The sequence below is a fragment of the Salmo trutta genome, chromosome 28 (genome assembly GCF_901001165.1).
Source record: "Salmo trutta chromosome 28, fSalTru1.1, whole genome shotgun sequence".
Classification (NCBI taxonomy): Eukaryota; Metazoa; Chordata; class Actinopteri; order Salmoniformes; family Salmonidae; genus Salmo; species Salmo trutta.
The window spans coordinates 44,752,881-44,772,659 of record NC_042984.1 but is presented as its reverse complement, the minus strand read 5'-3'; the positions used below and the strand labels follow the sequence as shown (position 1 = coordinate 44,772,659).

The window sequence follows — 19,779 nt, the reverse complement described above, 5'->3', positions numbered from 1 at the left end:
TAAAATCCATTTTACTGTAACACAACAAATGTGGAAAAAGTCAAGGGTTGTGAATGCTTTTTGAAGACACTATATCAGAGGTTGTCTTTCCATCTCCATGACAGCAGAGGGTGGTACAGGGCTGCACAAACATTATAATGTCCTGCATTGCCAGTTTGACATCAAGGCTACTTTAGGATTCTGGCACAACACCACCAGTCACACATCAATCAACACATTTGAGCGGATAAAGGATTTTGTACAAGTTTTAATCCAAAAGACAGCCAGTGCTACATGTCATATGTGTACTGCCATACCCCCATGCATTACAATGGTGCCCTTGCGCTCAGTGTTCCCCATCACCTAACACAGCAGAAACGCTTAACAACATTATTGCTGCTGTGTGGAAACTGATAGTGACACTTGTGTTGTATAGTTCATTAGTGGGAATTCACTGAAAATATATTTAAACAAGTGCAATCAGCATTGAACTGACTTTCATCAGGATAATTGTGAAGTGGGCTACAACATCTGTGGGATGTGGGGATTTTGTGATCTCATGGTTTGGATATTTGATTTGATAACACAATGTACATTTGCTACTGCCAAAGTGGCTTGAATATTCCCCCACTGTCATCACATTGGGGAAAAATCCGAATTTGAGATTAGTGCACAGACCTTGAACTTGTGTCAATCATGCATAACCTCAATGGGAGATGTGTGTGAAAAGTTAGGCTATGGGCACAAATATCAAGTAAGGATTTTTCCCAAAGTCCTCAAGGCACACAGTCTTTCTAAACAGTCAGTCCACTCTAAAAATATGGTGACTATAACTTTGGCTACAGGTGCGTTGGCTAAGAAATCAAACCCAACCAACAATGAAAACGCATTCAACTGGAGTCATACAATTCATAAGTCCAATCAAAACAAAAGCAAATAGTTCAGGGCAACAAAAACCCCACACAACAAATAGAAAATGTATTGTTGGTGTGAGGTGTGAATAAGTATATACAATGAATGACAACTAAAAGGAAGAAGAAACTAAAGCCCATTCAACATAAACAAAAATGATGCTTCCTCCATTGTGTAGAGTTAACCAGTGCATAGCAGAAAATGATTATGGATCCACAGTATAACAATGTTTTCATGGTCTCTCAGCTACCCATGGCAGTATCATCTGAAGACCCATAGATAAAGTTAGAAAAACATGTGGCCAATACTGAGGGGAATCAACAATGATAAAACACAGAACAGAGCTGGGTCAGATACTGGATTAGTTACAGTGCAGTCAGCTTGCATAATGATCAGCAACAACGACAGAAAAACCCAGTACATCAACGAGATGTGACGATAAACATCTTCTCTCTATGTGGCCAAAAAAAGCAAATGAACAAAATGGTTCTTTACCTTGAATGGCAAGGTGGGGGGAAAAAAACATTAAAATGGGGTAAAACGATGAGAATAAAACAGCTACAAAGGAAGTTAAAAACACTGGAAATGTAATATTTCTGAAGATTCAGACTTTCACCCCTTAATAATCCCTGTTTGCCCTATCAGCTCTCTTTCACCGCAATGAAGGGCATGTGTGTGTGTGTAAGTTATTTTGTTTCACAGGCCCGGTGGTTCAGTGGCTGCATTGTTTGCCTTCTTCCTTCTCTTAATCAGCAGCGGATTGGTCGAATCCTCGATGGTCTTGATTTTGATTTGCTCATAGTCCACTCTCATGGTTGCCAGGGCACTTGTCATTTCCTCCTAGTAACAAAAATCACACCATTAGCATATCACATAGAAACAATTATAAATAATGTGTAAAGGAACAAGAAATTCCAAAGGAGCAAATGCGCAATTGTGTAGATAGAAGCAGACCAAAACACTATTTTGTACAGTCTATAGTAGGATATTGTTGTTTTTGTGCTCAATCTGCATGCTAGAGGTGTGTGGATCCAAGTTTGATGCAGAAAGAATGCATTCACATCACTGCAGTGCCAGTGCTCACCTTGACCTCCTCCCAGACATCCTGTTCCTCTTGCAGCACACGACTGGTGTGGAGAGGGGTCTGAGGGACCTCCATAGACTGCTGTAGGGAGACCAGCTTAGGTTAGCGCATTGCTTTGGAAAAAACATTGTGTTCAATCAAGGAACATGAATGTAGGATCAAATTAGAAATGTGAAAAGTATTCAGCAACTCTAGGGAGGTCAATTATTACAAAAAAACATTGTTGCAAAAGATGAGCCCGGTCTCATACCGTATGTGGTTTTATGGTTGCCAAGTTAACATTACTGAAAGGCCAGTTTCTTTGGTATGACAAAGAAGCGAAACAGAGAGAAGTTAGCTTAAGCACAAACAGACTGGACCACCAGGCAAGAAAAGGATGTGAGTGCAACAACATAATACGTTACGACAGCAAACGTGTCGTGTTGACATCACATGGCCAGTTTAGTTTGGTTGACTGAGGAATGTGATTGTCATTAGGACTTCATGCGGTGGTACATATGATTAACTTCATCCATGACGCTTGTATGTTTCTGTAATTGCAATGTACAGTGGTGTAAGAATATTTTAAGATAATACACAACACAGAGGACTAGAGGTCAATAGGAAATTAACGATCAATGGAAATATGTTGAATTGAAAATCAACTCTGGTTAGAATCTGTGTAAGGGTTTCAGTCCTGGATCCATGTGGCAAGATCTCATTGGTCTGAATCGTCTATACATTGAGCCTGAAACAGGATACTTGTTTTTTGGCCCAATTTTACTGCAAGGAATTCTAATTGGTCAATCAAAGGCTAGGGTTAGGGGTTATAAAATACCTCCTGTGTCTTTGTTCTGTGGAGAATCCTTGAGGACAGGGAAGGGAATGAACATTGACCAGCTACTTCCCAACATAACATCTATGATTTCTTCTCTTTGAATAAACCTATTTTTCTCCCCCTGATTTGCTTTGGGGGCTGTGTTATTGAATAATAACATCAACTGCTAACAGTGGGTATAGAAAGTAACCACCCCTTTCAAAATGTTCACCTTTTGTTGCCTTACAGCCTGAAATTTAAAAACACAAAATTTGACTTTTTCCAGCTTTATTTACACTGTAAATCCAAGTGATTTATTTATTTTTTTACTCTGAAAATTAATTACAAGTAAAACAGTAAAATACCCTATTTGGATAAGTGAACACCACCCCCTTAGAATTGCACTTGCAAACGTGAAGTATAACCAACCATCCTCCAGATCACAAATCAAGCTAATTGGCTTCTGTGGTCAATTGTAGTGACTTTGATTAGTTCAGAATAAAAGCAGTTGTCCATAGAGAACTCCAGCAATTCAAAGCAAATAATCCACTATAGGTGGAAAGGTACTTTCAAAGGATCTACGAGATAAAGTTGTGGAAAGGCACAAGTCAGGGGATATAAAAAAATGTCTATCCCTCGGCGCACAGTTAAGACCATTATTAAGAAGTGGAAGGCGTGTGGCACCACCCAGCCCTGCATAGATCAGGCCGTCCCTCCAAACTGGATGATCGGGCAAGGAGAAGACTGATCAGAGAGGCTAACAAGAAGCCAATGGCGACTGAGTGAGATTCAGGCCTTTATGGAAAAGACTGGTCAAGTGTGCATATGACCACAATATCACAAGCGCTCCACAAATCTGGCCTCTATGGGAGGGTGGCAAGAAAAAAAACCTTGCTCAAAAAAGCCACATCAAGTCTCATTTGAGCTTTGCCAAAAAGCACATTGTAGATTCTAAGGCCAAGTGGCAAAAGGTGCTGTGGTCAAAACCCAATACATCTTTCCACCCAAAGAACCCCATGCCAGTAAAGTACAGTAAAGCTTGGCGGTGGCAGCATCCTGTTGCAGGGGGTGTTTCTCTTCAGCAGGGACTGGAGCACTTGTCAGAAGAGAAGGGAAAATGGACAGTGCAAAACACCGACAGATTCTTGAGGAAGACCTGCAGCCCTCCGCCAAGAAGTTGAAAATAGGAAGATGGTTCACGTTTCAACATGACAATGACCCAAAGCACACTGCCAAAGTAACAGTACAGTGGCTGAAGGACAAGAAGGTGAATGTCCTTGAGTGGCCTAGACAGAGCCCCGACCTAAATCCCATTGAAAATCTGTGGAATGACTCGAAGAGTGTAGCCCGTGAACGGTCACCATGCAATTTGTCTGAGTTTGAACAATTCTGCAAGGAAGAATGGGAAAATTTTGCACAGTCTACGTGTACAAAGTAAGTTGAGACGTATTCAAAGAGACTCGTGGCTGTAATTCAAGCAAAAGGTGGTTCCACTAAGTATTAACTCAGGGGGGTGTTCACTTATCCAAATAGGGTATTTTACTGTTTTAATGTCAATACATTCTCTAGATTTTTTCCCACACCTGGATACTGTGTGTAAAAGCCGGAAAAAGGTTTTGAAAGGGGGTGGTGACTTTCTATACCCACTGTATGTGTTATGTTTGATATTTATCTGAATCATTGTTTCCCTCTGCTGCTGTCTTGGTTGGACCAGGTCTCTATTGAAAAATATATGTTTATCTCAATGAGACTAACCTAGATAAATTAAGGTTAAATAAAAATGTAATATGATAACTTTTGAGAATTGTGAAATTCCATTCAGAAAAAACAACCAATTATTGCACTCTGTTGTCTACTTGTTGTCTTCTTGTTGCATTGAAAGCAGCTAGTGAATAATCAGTATGTATCTTCATAACAATCGACAACGATTGCTTCATGGTCATACTGCCTGGACTGGGGGATAACAGAAGGGTGCTGTGCTTACATTGATCCAGGGGTGGTTCATGAACTCTGTGATGCTCATCCTCTGGGTGGGCTCAGTCTTTAGTAAGTGGCGGATCAACTGCTTGGCTGGGAGAGAGAAAACACAGGAAAACAAAGCTTTAAGCAATTCACATAATTACCAAAGTCATGACATTCATTTTGAAACCAGCCCATATACAGTTGAAGTGGGAAGTTTACATACACTTAGGTTGGAGTCATTAAAACTCATTTTTCAACCACTCCACACATTTCTTGTTAACAAACTATAGTTTTGGCAAGTTGGTTAGGACATCCACTTTGTGCATGACAAGTACTTTTTCCAACAATTGTTTACAGACAGATTATATCACTTACAATTCACCGTATCACAATTCCAGTGGTTCAGAAGTTCACATACACGTTGACTGTGCCTTTAAACAGCGTGGAAAATTCCAGAAAATGATGTCATGGCTTTAGAAGCTTCTGATAGGCTAATTGACATCATTTGAGGTGTACCTGTGGATGTATTTCAAGGCCTACCTTCAAACTCAGTGCCTCTTGCTTGACATCATGGGAAAATCTAAATAAATCTGCCAAGACCTCAGAAAAAATTGTAGACCTCCACAAGTCTGGTTCTGCCTTGGGAGCAATTTCCAAATGCCTGAAGGTAACACGTTCATCTGTACAAACAATAGTACGCAAGTATAAACACCATGGGACCATGCAGCAGTCATACTGCTCAGGAAGGAGACACGTTCTGTCTCCTAGAGATGAACGTACTTTGGTGCGAAAAGTGCAAATCAATCCCAGAACAACAGCAAAAGGACCTTGTGAAGATGCTGGAGGAAACGGGTACAAAAGTATCTATATCCACAGTAAAACGAGTCCTATATTGACATAACCTGAAAGGCCGCTCAGCAAGGAAGAAGCCACTGCTCGAAAACCGCCATGAAAAAGCCAGACTATGGTTTGCAACCGCACATGGAAACAAAGATCGTACTTTTTGGAGAAATGTCCTCTGGTCTGATGAAACAAAAATAGAACTGTTTGGCCATAATGACCATCGTTATGTTTGGAAGAAAAAGGGTGACGCTTGCAAGCCGAAGAACACCATCCCAACCGTGAAGCACGGGGGTAGCAGCATCATGTTGTGGGGGTGCTTTGCTGCAGGAGGGACTGGTGCACTTTACAAAATAGATGGCATCATGAGGCGGGAAAATTATGTGGATATATTGAAGCAACATCTCAAGACATCAGTCAGGAAGTTAAAGCTTGGTTGCAAATGGGTCTTCCAAATGGACAATGACCCCAAGCATACTTCCAAAGTTTTGGAAAAATGGCTTAAGAACAACAAAGTCAAGGTATTGGAGTGGCCATTACAAAGCCCTGACCTCAATCCTATAGAAAATGTGTGGGCAGAACTGAAAAAGCATGTGCGAGCAAGGAGGCCTACAAACCTGACTCAGTTACACCAGCTCTGTCAGCAGGAATGGGTCAAAATTCACCCAACTTGTGGGAAGCTTGTGGAAGGCAAGCCGAAATGTTTGACCCAAGTTAAACAATTTAAAGGCAATACTACTAAATACTAATTGAGTGTATGTAAACTTCTGACCCACTGGGAATGTGATGAAAGAAATAAAAGCTGAAATAAATAATTCTCTACTATTATTCTGACATTTCACATTCTTAAAATAAAGTGGTGATCCTAACTGACCTAAGACAGGGAGTTTTTACTTGGATTAAATGTCAGGAATTGTGAAAAACTGAGTTTAAATGTATTTGGCTAAGGTGGATGTAAACTTCCGACTTCAACTGTAAATATCTGTCTTCTCTCTCTTACCGTCCTCTGACACGTCAGACCACTCTGGGTTGGGGAACTCGTACTGTCCGTTCCTGATACGTTTTTTCATCCCAGGGGAGATGGCCAGGCCGTGGTTAGAGTAGAAGGGAGGATATCCACACAGCCTAGGCGGAGGAGGAGAGGAAAATATATAAGAACCACGTATGGTGCTACGTCTTGTACACTGCAGTTATTGGGAATTGATTCATGCTGTCAAGCTATTTTGTATCACTTACAGGATATACATGATAACACCCAGAGACCACATATCACAGGATTTGTCGTACTTCTCTGGACCAAGAACCTCAGGGGCTGGGATTAAGGAGAGGAAATGCAGACTTAAAATACATAGAAGCCATATATTTTATGAACTTAATAATAATCAATGCCACTGAAATATTCATATACTAACAGGGTAGGCCGTACTATTAAACCAGTCAGTAAGACTGCCCTTACCAACATAATAGGGGGTGTAGCATGGCGTTGCCAGGGAGTTGAGTGTGGTGATTTCTTTGGCAAACCCAAAATCGGTTAGTTTGAGGAGTGCATCTGGTTTTTTGGAGGTGTACAACAGATTTTCTGGCTGACGGACGAGAAAATAGCATACTTATTTATTGGACTGAACATGTATGCAAAATAAGAGATGTTTAGTATAATTCTGTTCATTGAATCACCAGACAGACTTTACCTTAATGTCTCTGTGAGCGATGTCAATGGCATGCAGGTACTGGATGGCTTCTCCTATACTCTTCATGATGTCAGAGGCCTCTAGACGGTGTGGGAGAGAAGAGAAAGACCAAGTTAGAAGCATAACTGAGCGAGTGAACAGAGTTGAATACCAGTGGAGTGAAGAGATTAGAGGTCGACCGACTATTTTTAAACACCGATACAGATTGGAGGACCAAAATAAGCCGAAACCAATTAAAATCAGCCGATTTTTATATATATATTTGTAATAATGACAATTACAAAAATACTGAATGAACAATGAACACTTTTATTTGAACTTAATATAATACATAAATAAAATAACATTTAGTCTCAAATAAATAATGAAACATGTTCAATTTGGTTTAAATAATGCAAAAACACAGTGTTGGAGAAGAAAGTAAAAGTGCAATATGTGCCATGTAAAAAAGCTAACGTTTAAGTTCCTTGCTCAGAACATGAGAACATATGAAAACTGGTGGTTCCTTTTAACATGAGTCTTCAATATTCCCAGTTAAGTTTTAGGTTGTAGTGCCGAAAGCAGAGCTTGTCTGCATGTTCCCCTGTCAGTCTGCTCCTCTGCTTATCATAAAATGAGCCCCACCTCTCTCGCTTGGGACCGAAGAAGGTGGGGAACAGAGAAACTTCTTTACCAGTGGAGCGAGTGATTGAAGTCTGTCCTCATTCTGCTTCCACCACTCCAAAGGCAAGCCACTCTTTCTGTCAATGACAGGCTCTGTGAGGTAACGCTTCAACTCAATTTCAAAACTTCACTGGACTGCCTTCTTGACATCCAAGGATTCTAGTGTAGAGGCTGTCCACCAGACTGGGTGGCCGATCTACCCGGACTCTTAGCACCTGGATCTGGGTCCTCTTCACTAGTCCCTTCTGCTGTGGCTCTGGGATTTTTTTTTTAGTAGGTCAGATTCCTCCTTCAGCCACTCTTTTGCTTTCTCTCGTCCCTGAGGTGAAGGCGTAGCTCTTGTAACGTGGATACAGGACAGTTGCCAACACCAGGCACTTGGTCTCCTCGGCCTTGGAGAACCACCTTGTCAGACTGTCCAAGATGGTCTTCTGTAAAGTTGATGCCTTGAGTAGAAGAAACCTCCTGCTGCAGCATCAGCACCAACACACTGGGGATGATGCATGCGGCTGTAGAGTTGGAGTGGCACATCTCCAGTGTCACCTCCTCCATAGGTGCCAGAGTCTCAATTAGGTTAGAGACAATGTCCCACTGTGCAGCAAACAAACTGCTGATGTGTCCGTATTCACCTGCATACACATTCAGTGCCCGCCACTGTTCAAACATCCTCTGCAACATGTGTAGTGTTGAGTTCCAGCGAGTTTGAACTGCTTGGATGATGCTGTGTTTGGGAAGGCCCAAGCTCTTCCTGAATGACCCTCAGCCTCTGTTTGGCCAGTACAGAGTGGTCAAAGTGAGTTGCACAGCTCTTCAACATGGCAATAATGTCTAGCACAGCTCTCTGACTGGATAGGGCATCATTGATTACAAGCTGTAGGGTGTGTGCACTGCAGCTGAAGTCTGGAAGCTCTGCCAGTCTCATACCTTTCACCATGTCTGCCCCACTGTCCCTGAGGACCAGCACTACACGTAGTGTGGATTTCCCAGTATACCAACATGGTCAAAAACATCTCTCTGATGTAGTTTCCTGTGTGGGATCCAGTCATAGTCTTGACATTCAGCACAACCTGCTTTCTTGTCCAGACATTGTCAATGAAATGTCCAGTAAGGCTCATCAGGGACTCTGTAGTGCCTGACCAGCAGTCAGTTGTGAATGCCATGTGTGGAGCATTCACTAGTGCCACCAGATTCTTCACTTTCATCACAACTCTTTCATGTGTTTTATCTAGCATTTCTGTGGAGGTAGAATTTTTCATCTTTGATCCTGTACCAGGGTTCAGCAAGAGTAATCAGCCACTGAAAACCAACATCAGACACCACTGTGAATGGCTGGTTGTCAGTGGCAATCATCTCAAAAATTGCTTCATCCATCTTCTTGGCCCTTGGGTCTTTTGTCTTGCCATTTTGTTTGTTTATTAAAAAGTTGTAATATTGTAGCCTGTGATGTCTGTGACGTGTCTGTATCACCTTTTCCTTGTGAAGAATTTGTTTGCTTTTTTCATCACTGCTTCCTTATGAGCTTTTGGATGTGTGTTGTTAAGGTGATTACACAGGTTGGTGGTATTTTTTGACATCTTTCTCACAAATAAGACACCTTGCTTTCCCTGGTGCCAATTCAATGTAATAGTCCCACACTGGTGCTCTGCTTTTCTCTGCCGTCTGTAAAATTAATATAATCGTACACACACGCACAGCTCTCTGAAGTGACAAGGACACTGAAGAGTCTGCTTAGGAGACAAATACGCTCAACTGTTTGAATAATAAAACTATAGTTTAAGTTACCTGTAATGAATGTTGAAAACAAACTAATTTCTATATGCAGGAAATCCTATTTTAATAATGGGCATGGTAAGAATTGACTACCAAAGTGTGACTCATAATTCCCATGACACCTTCCAGCAAAATCTGAAAAGCAGTTCCTTCATTTATTTATTCCATAGGATATTTTTAGATTCACTTCAAATAAGGTCTGTGTTTCGTGTAGGCTCACACCACCTTGCCAATTTGATAACTGTGTAGATATCCATAGGACAAGGTAACTCTGATCAATACTGGCTAAATATAAGCGAAGATAGAGTGGATTTATGAAAATATGTTGAGAAACTTTACCTTATATTTGCGAGATTTACACGAGCATCAACACGCTGAGGTGGTTTAAGCCTGTACGAAACACAGACCTTATTTGAAGTAGTTCAAGACATTCCCTACAGAAGAGATGAACGGTAAAATAACGAAGGAACCCTTTCAAGTTCAGCTGCAAGTTATTATAGGAATTATGACGTGTCAACTATTACTCTCTATACCATTTGTATTTCATGTACCTTTGACTATTGGATGTTCTTATAGGCACTTTAGTATTGCCAGACTATTCTCGGGAGTTGATAGGCTTGAAGTCATAAACAGCGCTGTGCTTCAAGCATTGCTAAGAGCTGCTGGCAAACGCAGTAAAGTGCTTTTCGAATGAATGCTTACTAGCCTGCAGCTGCCTACCACCGCTCAAATCAGACTGCTCTATCAAATCATAGACTTAATTATAATATACTAAAAACACACAGAAATACGAGCCTTAGGTCATTAATATGGTCAAATCCGGAAACTATCATTTCGAAAACAAAACGTTTATTCTTTCAGTGTATTACGGAAGCGTTCTGTATTTTATCGAACGGGTGGCAACCCTAAATCTAAATATTGCTGTTACATTGCACAATCTTTAATGTTATGTCATAAGTATGTACAATTCTGGCAAATTAATTACAGTCTTTGTTAGGAAGAAGTGGTCTTCACACAGTTCGCAACGAGCCAGGCAGCCCAAACTAAGAAAAGGTATTGATGTTGATGGTTAGGTACATTAGTGCAACGATTGTGCTTTTTCGCGGATGCTCTTTTGGGAAATCAGCACCCGTTTGGCGAAGTTGAAGTAGGCTGTGATTCGATGATAAATTAAGAGGCACCACAGTGATTATATGCAACGCAGGACAAGCTAGTTAGCTTAGTAATAACATCAACCAGGTGCAGTTAACTAGTGATTATGTGAAGATTGATAGTTTTTTTTTTATATAGTTAAGTTTAATGCTAGCTAGCAACTTACATTACATTTACATTTTACATTTAAGTCATTTAGCAGACGCTCTTATCCAGAGCGACTTACAAATTGGTGCATTCACCTTATGATATCCAGTGGAACAACCACTTTACAATAGTGCATCTAAATCTTTTAAGGGGGGGGGGGGGGGGTTAGAAGGATTACTTTATCCTATCCCAGGTATTCCTTAAAGAGGTGGGGTTTCAGGTGTCTCCGGAAGGTGGTGATTGACTCCGCTGTCCTGGCGTCGTGAGGGAGCTTGTTCCACCATTGGGGTGCCAGAGCAGCGAACAGTTTGGACTGGGCTGAGCAGGAACCGTGCTTCCTCAGAGGTAGGGGGGCGAGCAGGCCAGAGGTGGATGAACGCAGTGCCCTTGTTTGGGTGTAGGGCCTGATCAGAGCCTGAAGGTATGAAGGTGCCGTACCCCTCACAGCTCCGTAGGCAAGCACCATGGTCTTGTAGCGGATGCGAGCTTCAACTGGAAGCCAGTGGAGAGAGCGGAGGAGCGGGGTGACGTGAGAGAACTTGGGAAGGTTGAACACCAGACGGGCTGCGGCGTTCTGGATGAGTTGTAGGGGTTTAATGGCACAGGCAGGGAGCCCAGCCAACAGCGAGTTGCAGTAATCCAGACGGGAGATGACAAGTGCTTGGATTAGGACCTGCGTCGCTTCCTGTGTGAGGCAGGGTCGTACTCTGCGAATGTTGTAGAGCATGAACCTACAGGATCGGGTCACCGCCTTGATGTTAGTGGAGAACGACAGGGTGTTGTCCAGGATCACGCCAAGGTTCTTAGCACTCTGGGAGGAGGACACAAGGGAGTTGTCAACCGTGATGGCGAGATCATGGAACGGGCAGTCCTTCCCCGGGAGGAAGAGCAGCTCTGTCTTACCTTGTCTCCTAGTAGCCACAAGGTCCTTTTGACGCTGCACTCGCGAAACAGGTGGTCAACCTGCCACGCAGTCTCCGTGGATTGCAATTTAATCAGCGTCCAAAAAGGCAGATTACCGATTGCTATGAAAACTTGAAAATCGGCCCTAAGGAATCGGTCGACCTCTAGAAGGGATACATTATTCAAATGGTCAGAAATTAGAGAAATGATTTTTCATTACTAGGGCAGTGGGGGTCATGAAATTTTGGCAGCCAGTGATTGTCAAGCAAATAACTGCCGGTCTCACGGTAACTGACCGTTAATTAACATATACATTTAGCATCTACTAGCTTCGATGCATAGCCTACAAGCCACTGATCCAGACCTTTGGAACATCTGCATTTTAAAAAGTCTAATAAAGCCATGTAATATAGCCTACACCTTCACAATAAATCCATTATTGATTTTAGACAGGTCTAAAGAAACATGATAAGAAAAATGGTCTATTTCAGATTAACAGAAAAGCATACTCTGAGTTGTCCTTATGTTAGGCCCTGATCTGCCTATGCCATATGGCTGTGGGCAACACTAGTTCATTTAGCAGACAACATTTGCCTTGAATCCTGTGGCATTTTATAGCATGACGAATACAATTGAACATAGATGAATACAATGAGGGAGTGCACTCATGCAGCTATTCTGTGTTGAGTGGTTAACAAAGAAAGAGGTACTCCTATATTCTTCATGTAGAGTTATTTATGTAATTTTAGTTGTGATACAAATGTTGGGTTACAGTTGAAGTCAGAAGTTTACATACACCTTAGCCAAATACGTTCAAACTCAGTTTCACAATTCCTGACATGTAATCCTAGTAAAAATTCCCTGTCTTAGGTCAGTTAGGATCACCACTTTATTTTAAGAATATGAAATGTCAGAATAATTTATTTCAGCTTTTATTTCTTTCATCACATTCCCAGTAGGTCAGAAGTTTACATACACTCAATTAGTATTTGGTAGCATTGCCTTTAAAATTGTTTAACTTGGGTCAAACATTTCTGGTAGCCTTCCACAAGCTTCCCACAATAACCTGGGTGAATTTTGACCCATTCCTCCTGACAGAGCTGGTGTAACTGAGTCAGGTTTGTAGGCCTCCTTGCTCGCACATGCTTTTTCAGTTCTGCCCACACATTTTCTATAGGATTGAGGTCAGGGCTTTGTGATGGCCACTCCAATACCTTGACTTTGTTGTCCTTAAGCTATTTTGCCACAACATTGGAAGTATGCTTGGGGTCATTGTCCATTTGGAAGACCCCTTTGCGACCAAGGTTTAAGACATCAGTCAGGAAGTTGAGATGTTGCTTCAATATATCCACATAATTTTCCTGCCTCATGATGCCATCTATTTTGTAAAGTGCACCAGTCCCTCCTGCAGCAAAGCACCCCCACAACATGATGCTGCCACCCCCGTGCTTCATGGTTGGGATGGTGTTCTTTGGCTTGCAAGCGTCCCCCTTTTTCCTCCAAACTTAACGATGGTCGTTATGGCCAAACAGTTCTATTTTTGTTTCATCAGACCAGAGGACATTACTCCAAAAAGTACGATCTTTGTTTCCATGTGCGGTTGCAAACCATAGTCTGGCTTTTTCATGGCGGTTTTGGAGCAGTGGCTTCTTCCTTGCTGAGCGGCCTTTCAGGTTATGTCGATACAGGACTCATTTTACTGTGGATATAGATACTTTTGTACCCGTTTCCTCCAGCATCTTCACAAGGTCCTTTGCGGTTGTTCTGGGATTGATTTGCACTTTTCGCACCAAAGTACGTTCATCTCTAGGAGACAGAACGTGTCTCCTTCCTGAGCAGTATGACGGCTGCGTGGTCCCATGGTGTTTATACTTGTGTACTATTGTTTGTACAGATGAACGTGTTACCTTCAGGCATTTGGAAATTGCTCCCAAGGCAGAACCAGACTTGGAGGTCTACAATTTTTTCTGAGGTCTTGGCTGATTTCATTTGATTTTCATTTCATTTTCCCTTGTCAAGCAAGAGGCACTGAGTTTGAAGGTAGGCCTTGAAATACATCCACAGGTACACCTCCAATTGACTCAAATGATGTCAATTAGCCTATCAGAAGCTTCTAAAGCCATGACATAATTTTCTGGAATTTTCCACGCTGTTTAAAGGCACAGTCAACTTAGTGTACGTAAACTTCTGGAATTGTGATATGGTGAAATAATCTGTCTGTAAACAATTGCTGGAAAAATTACTTATGTCATGCACAAAGTAGATGTCCTAATTGACTTGCCAAAACTATAGTTTAACAAGAAATGTGTGGAGTGGTTGAAAAAAGTTAATGACTCCAACCTAAGTGTACGTAAACTTCCGACTTCAACTGTATGTTTTGATTTTTAATAAATTCTAAGGCTGCATGATGCGACTAATGATGATTTGAAAAATGTCACATGAAAGGCATGAGGTCTGCTGTTTTTTTGCGAAGGCTGTACACACTTCATCCGTCTCTCATTCACAATATGACAAGCACTTGATAATGCCTCAAATTTCCCATAATTCCCTTCTCCCGGCTGAGTGCCGAAGCACCTCTCACTCACATGGCTTTACGTCATGTGATCGAGTCTTTCTCACAGGCTACAAGTGAAGATAGACACATCGGGGACGCAACTGCACGCCTACTTATCCAATTCCGAGGTGCATATTGAAGAAATTGGAAGAACTGTCCACATTTACTTTTCGTCTGCCAACAAGATGAGTAGGCCTAACAAACAGCAAAATCAATAGCCTATGTCAATCTACTATCCCCCATAGTACGAAAGTTGATCTACCCCATTCTTTGCGAGAAATAAATATTCCAAACAGTCTGGGACAGCTGTGGGATGCAATAGATCAAAATAATACAACCACTAGCATCAAAAAACCTGTTTTAAGAAATGAACCTAACCCAACAGATGAGATTGTTTAGCTTAAAATGTTGATAAACTATTAAGCTATATGAGCGAATGTTCCATTAGCAGGAAAACACCATTCTCAAAAGTGCATGTAATGCTTTTATTATAAAAAGGTGCATTTTTATGGTGAAAATGATCTTCCCCAAACTTGAAAGTCACACACTGTGTATGCATGTCAGTTAGGCTCTACACCCGATGTAAAGCAGATTAATGCGTTTCATTTAAAGAAGTTATTTGCCCACTTTAGTTGTTATACAAACCTTACCAGAACATATAGGCCTATGGGCTAGGCTACATAAGGTGTGCGACTATGATTTGGAAAGTCACAATAAAAGCATGCGCAACAGCTAGGCATCATTCACAAGTGATAGGCTAATATTGTCACCCATCACATTATTCTGGATTTAAGTTCGTCATTCCATATCCTAAATAATATATGTGTGAAATGTGTTTTGATTTAGAATGGACCATTATCATGCACCTGTCTCGAAACAGGGGCAGCGGAAAAAAATATGTCATCCAGGATTGGGTAGGTTACTTTCTATATGTAATCCGTTACAGTTACTAGTTACCTGTCCAAAATTGTAATCATTAACTTCACTTTTGGATTACCCAAACTCAGTAATGTGATTACATTCCGTTACTTTTAGATTACTTTCCCCTTAAGAGGCATGATAAGACAAAAATGTACGTTACCAATTGAATGACATCTATTATAGGATAAATCACTGTTAAAGTTTACATACTTGGCCATATATGGATGTTACATTTTACTTTATGGGTTGGTTATGTAGGCTTCTTCTAACCCATCGCTTTCTACTACATATAATAACATTAATATATATAATTTATGTAAAGATATAATTGAATTAAGTCCAAAAATGGATGCAGCAACTACAGATTGTCCCTATAAGTCTATCAAAAGTCTGCAAATTAGGCCTATTGATAAAAAAAAAAATCCTTATCAGCATGAATTAGATTGAGCAATAAAAGCCCCACTTTTATTCCATAGGCTGGGATCTGCTGTTGCAAGAGCACATTTTCCACTGGTTTCAAAAACAATGATTGATAGGCAGCTTAAACTTCTTGAATTCAACAATTATTGAGTTCAAATACACTAATTGAAATTTGTGAACAGGCATCCACAACAACCACAATCCGTAAGGCCCAAATAGCTAAATGACAGCAGCAGCAGGATTCACATCAATGCGCTATGTAGATATCAATAATAAGTGATATCCATATCGCCATAGTCTACACCACTGCTGTCATCCTTACCTCCAAGCTATTATTCAAGTTGGATAATCTTTGGATGCCGACAGCAGTCGCAGCATTGAAAGACATAGCTTGGAATGTAGCCTACACATTTGGCATGTCATCACAGTGGTCTCTGACTTGTGGTCAGACTCACTCAGGTGGAACAAACTTAAAAACTTGCAACTTTTTTCAATGCTTATTAGAAAAGTGCGAAATATTTTCTTAACACAAACATCCTTTCTGAATTTAAAAGTAATCCTCGATGTAATTCTCTAGTTTTTCAAAAGTATCTGATGACAATATTTTAGCTGGTAAAGGATTAGTTACCGGTTTTTCGTAATCGATTACATGTAACAGATTACATGTAATCCGTTACTTCCCAACTCTGATGTCACCTATGCGCTTAAATAGCAAATGGAGGACTCTTTTCCCGTGGTTCATTTTCATGCCAGCCAGGTAAGCTATACTCCTCTAGTAAAGAGAAGCAATGTGCTTAATATTTGGAAAGTTAACAAATAAATATAGTCTATAGAAAGCTGATGGGATCCTCCTTTTAATAGAGGTCATTGTTTTCTACCGCAATTGCATAGCTATAGAAATGTTGCACAACATGAGCTCATGGGCTCTCATGAAGTGTTTGATTAGACTTTAGATTACATTTGCATTGATGTCAGAGTGAATAGAGGGACAACAGAGTGCTGAGTACCAGGCAGTTAGCAAGTTTGGTAGGTTACTAATGACCATCAGCAGCATTAGAGCTTGGAGAAGCCTAATTACAGTGACTAAACGGTCACGACTCGTTACCGCCGGTGTGGCGGTAATACGGTCCCCATAACAGCCCTACTCATTACCTCTTTCTGTGAATGCCTGGTTCCCTCGGTCTTGAATATGGCTGAATAGCTCACCTCCATCCATACTAAAATGGAGAGAGAAAACATTGAATAACATAGACTAAGTGTGTGTGTGTGTGTGTGTGTGTGTCAGTCACCCACCACTCCATGACGATGAGCAGGCACTTCCTGCTTTGGTAGAGGTTTTCGTAGACGTCCATGATGCGTACGATGTGAGAGCATGGCGACGCCCTCCAGTGGAGCTCTACCTCCCGACGAGCCTTCGCACAATCGTGCAGCATCTGAAGAGGGGGCGGAATAGATGAGAAGAGAGAAGAGTAAGGAGGGAATCAGAGGCTAAATCAGATCTTCATGGCTTCCTTTCCTCCTCTCCTTACCACCATTAAAAGCAAATCAAACTTTGTCACATGCACCGAATACAACCTGTGAAATGCTCACTTACAAGCCCTTAACCAAAAGTGCAGTTCAAGAAGATTCTCTTTGATATCAGTGGTAACGGGTTTAAATAAAAGTGAAAGAAATATGATGGAAGAGTGAGAGACAATTACCAGCATGAGGGATTTTTAGGCCAATGAGGCAAACCACACAGAGCGAGCTGCTGACTAACAGGTCTTTCAAAAGGTTACGTCTAGATTTCTCCCCAACCAGTGTCTAGTGCAGCCTACTTTCTCCGCTATTGATAGTACATCAGGCCAGGGGTCTCAAACATGCAGTGTCTAATTTGTCATTGTTTCTGAATTACAAAAACAATGCAGATTTTCCTTCCTCAGTTCACACCAAGTTCAGAGGCCTCAAACCACGACAGAGCAAAAGCCATCCAGAGGTAGTCACTTCCCTGATTTTGACATTCAGATCTGATTACGGCAGCCTCAGACACATCATAATACAATTTCCCTCCTTCCCAGATGGAACAAGCCTAATTGAACCTAATGACATTACTCACCAATTTGGGAGTTCAAGAACAATACCACACAAAAGACCAAGCTGGTTGAAAAGGTAAAGGCTTAACCCTTGGTCAACCTGACGTGTGGCTAGTAAGCAAACACACATTGACAATCAATCCACCGCATCCGCCAATGGTGGCCTTCCGCATCCGGAGTGGAAGGTGGCCGAGCTACAGCGGTGTTTGTGAGAACATGAGACATCCCAAAAATCTGTAGGGATTGGAACGGTTTGGCCCAAGATCCACTCTGGAAAGGTGACTCATGAACGTGATGGTGTTCTCAGTTCTGCTCTACGACACCCACAAGTGTCAAGGGATTCGTCTGAAGTCAGTACCGCCAATCTGCACACTTCTGTCTGTAGCATCCGAACAGTTTAGGCTATATATCACCCCTCTATGGAAAGGTTAGACTCAGGAAAACGTACAAATAATAAACTCAGCAAAAAAATAAACATCCTCTTACTGTCAACTGCGTTTATTTTCAGCAAACTAATCATGTGTAAATATTTATATGAAAATAACAAGATTCAACAGACAAACTGAACAAGTTCCACAGACATGTGACTAACAGAAATGGAATAATGTGTCTCTGAATAAAGGGGGGGGTAAAAGTAACAGTATCTGGTGTGGCCACCAGCTGCATTAAGTACTGCATTTCCTCCTCATGGACTGCACCAGATTTGCCAGTTCTTGCTGTGAGATGTTACCCCACTCTTCCACCAAGGCACCTGCAAGTTCCCAGACATTTCTGGGGGGGAATGGCCCTAGCTCTCACCCTCCGATCCAACAGGTCCCAGATGTGCTCAATGGGATTGAGATCCGGGCTCTTCGCTGGCCATGGCAGAACACTGACATTCCTGTCTTGCAGAAAATCATGCACAGAACGAGCAGTATGGCTGGTGGCATTGTCATGCTGGAGGGTCATGTCAGGATGAGCCTGCAGGAAGGGTACCACATGAGGGATGAGGATGTCTTCCCTGTAACGCACAGTGTTGAGATTGCATGCAATGACAACGAGCTCAGTCCGATGATGCTGTGACACACCGCCCCAGACCATGACAGACCCTCCACCTCCATCCCGCTCCAGAGTACAGGCCTCGGTGTAATGCTCATTCCCTCAACGATAAACGCGAAGACCAACACCCCTGGTGAGACAAAACCGCGACTCGTCAGACAAAAGCACTTTTTGCCAGTCCTGTCTGGTCCAGCGATGGTGGGTTTGTACCCATAGGCGACGTTGTTGCCGGTGATGTCTGGTGAGGACCTGCCTTACAACAGGCCTACAAGCCCTCAGTCCAGCCTCTCTCAGCCTATTGCAGACAGTCTGAGCACTGAAGGAGGGATTGTGCATTCCTGGTGTAACTCGGGCAGTTGTTGTTGCCATCCAGTACCTGTCCCGCAGGTTTGATGTTCGGATGTACCGATCCTGTGCACGTGTTGTTACACGTAGTCTGCCACTGCGAGGACGATCAGCTGTCCGTCCTGTCTCCCTGTAGCGGTGTCTTAGGCGTCTCACAGTATGGACATTGCAATTTATTGCCCTGGCCACATCTGCAGTCCTCATGCCTCCTTGCAGCATGCCTAAGGCACGTTCACGCAGATGAGCAGGGACCCTGGGCATCTTTCTTTTGGTGTTGTTTCAGAGTCAGTAGAAAGGCCTCTTTAGTGTCCTTAGTTTTCATAACTGTGACCTTAATTGCCTACCGTCTGTAAGCTGTTGGTGTCTTAACGACCGTTCCACAGGTGCATGTTCATTAATTGTTTATGGTTCATTGAACAAGCATGGGAAACAGTGTTTAAACCCTTTACAATGAAGATCTGAAGTTATTTGGATTCAAGAATTAGTTTATATAATATACACATATTACATAATATACACATACACTACCGTTC

At 41.9% G+C, this 19,779-nt stretch overlaps 1 protein-coding gene across 2 annotated transcripts in view; it reads right to left on the bottom strand.

Annotated features, from left to right (window-relative positions):
• Positions 1 to 227: 227 nt before the first annotated feature.
• Positions 228 to 19,779, bottom strand: part of LOC115166326 (MAP kinase-activated protein kinase 2-like) — a 38,973-nt gene continuing 19,421 nt past the window's right edge. For both annotated transcript variants that reach the window (XM_029720233.1, XM_029720234.1), the window contains 9 exons: positions 17,085 to 17,224; positions 16,944 to 17,008; positions 7,262 to 7,341; positions 7,030 to 7,156; positions 6,810 to 6,885; positions 6,574 to 6,698; positions 4,756 to 4,841; positions 1,976 to 2,056; positions 228 to 1,731 (listed from right to left, as the gene is read on the bottom strand). In XM_029720233.1, coding sequence (XP_029576093.1) covers positions 1,588 to 1,731; positions 1,976 to 2,056; positions 4,756 to 4,841; positions 6,574 to 6,698; positions 6,810 to 6,885; positions 7,030 to 7,156; positions 7,262 to 7,341; positions 16,944 to 17,008; positions 17,085 to 17,224 — 924 coding nt within the window. In that variant the 3' untranslated portion in view covers positions 228 to 1,587. The remainder of the gene's footprint in view (positions 1,732 to 1,975; positions 2,057 to 4,755; positions 4,842 to 6,573; positions 6,699 to 6,809; positions 6,886 to 7,029; positions 7,157 to 7,261; positions 7,342 to 16,943; positions 17,009 to 17,084; positions 17,225 to 19,779) is intronic.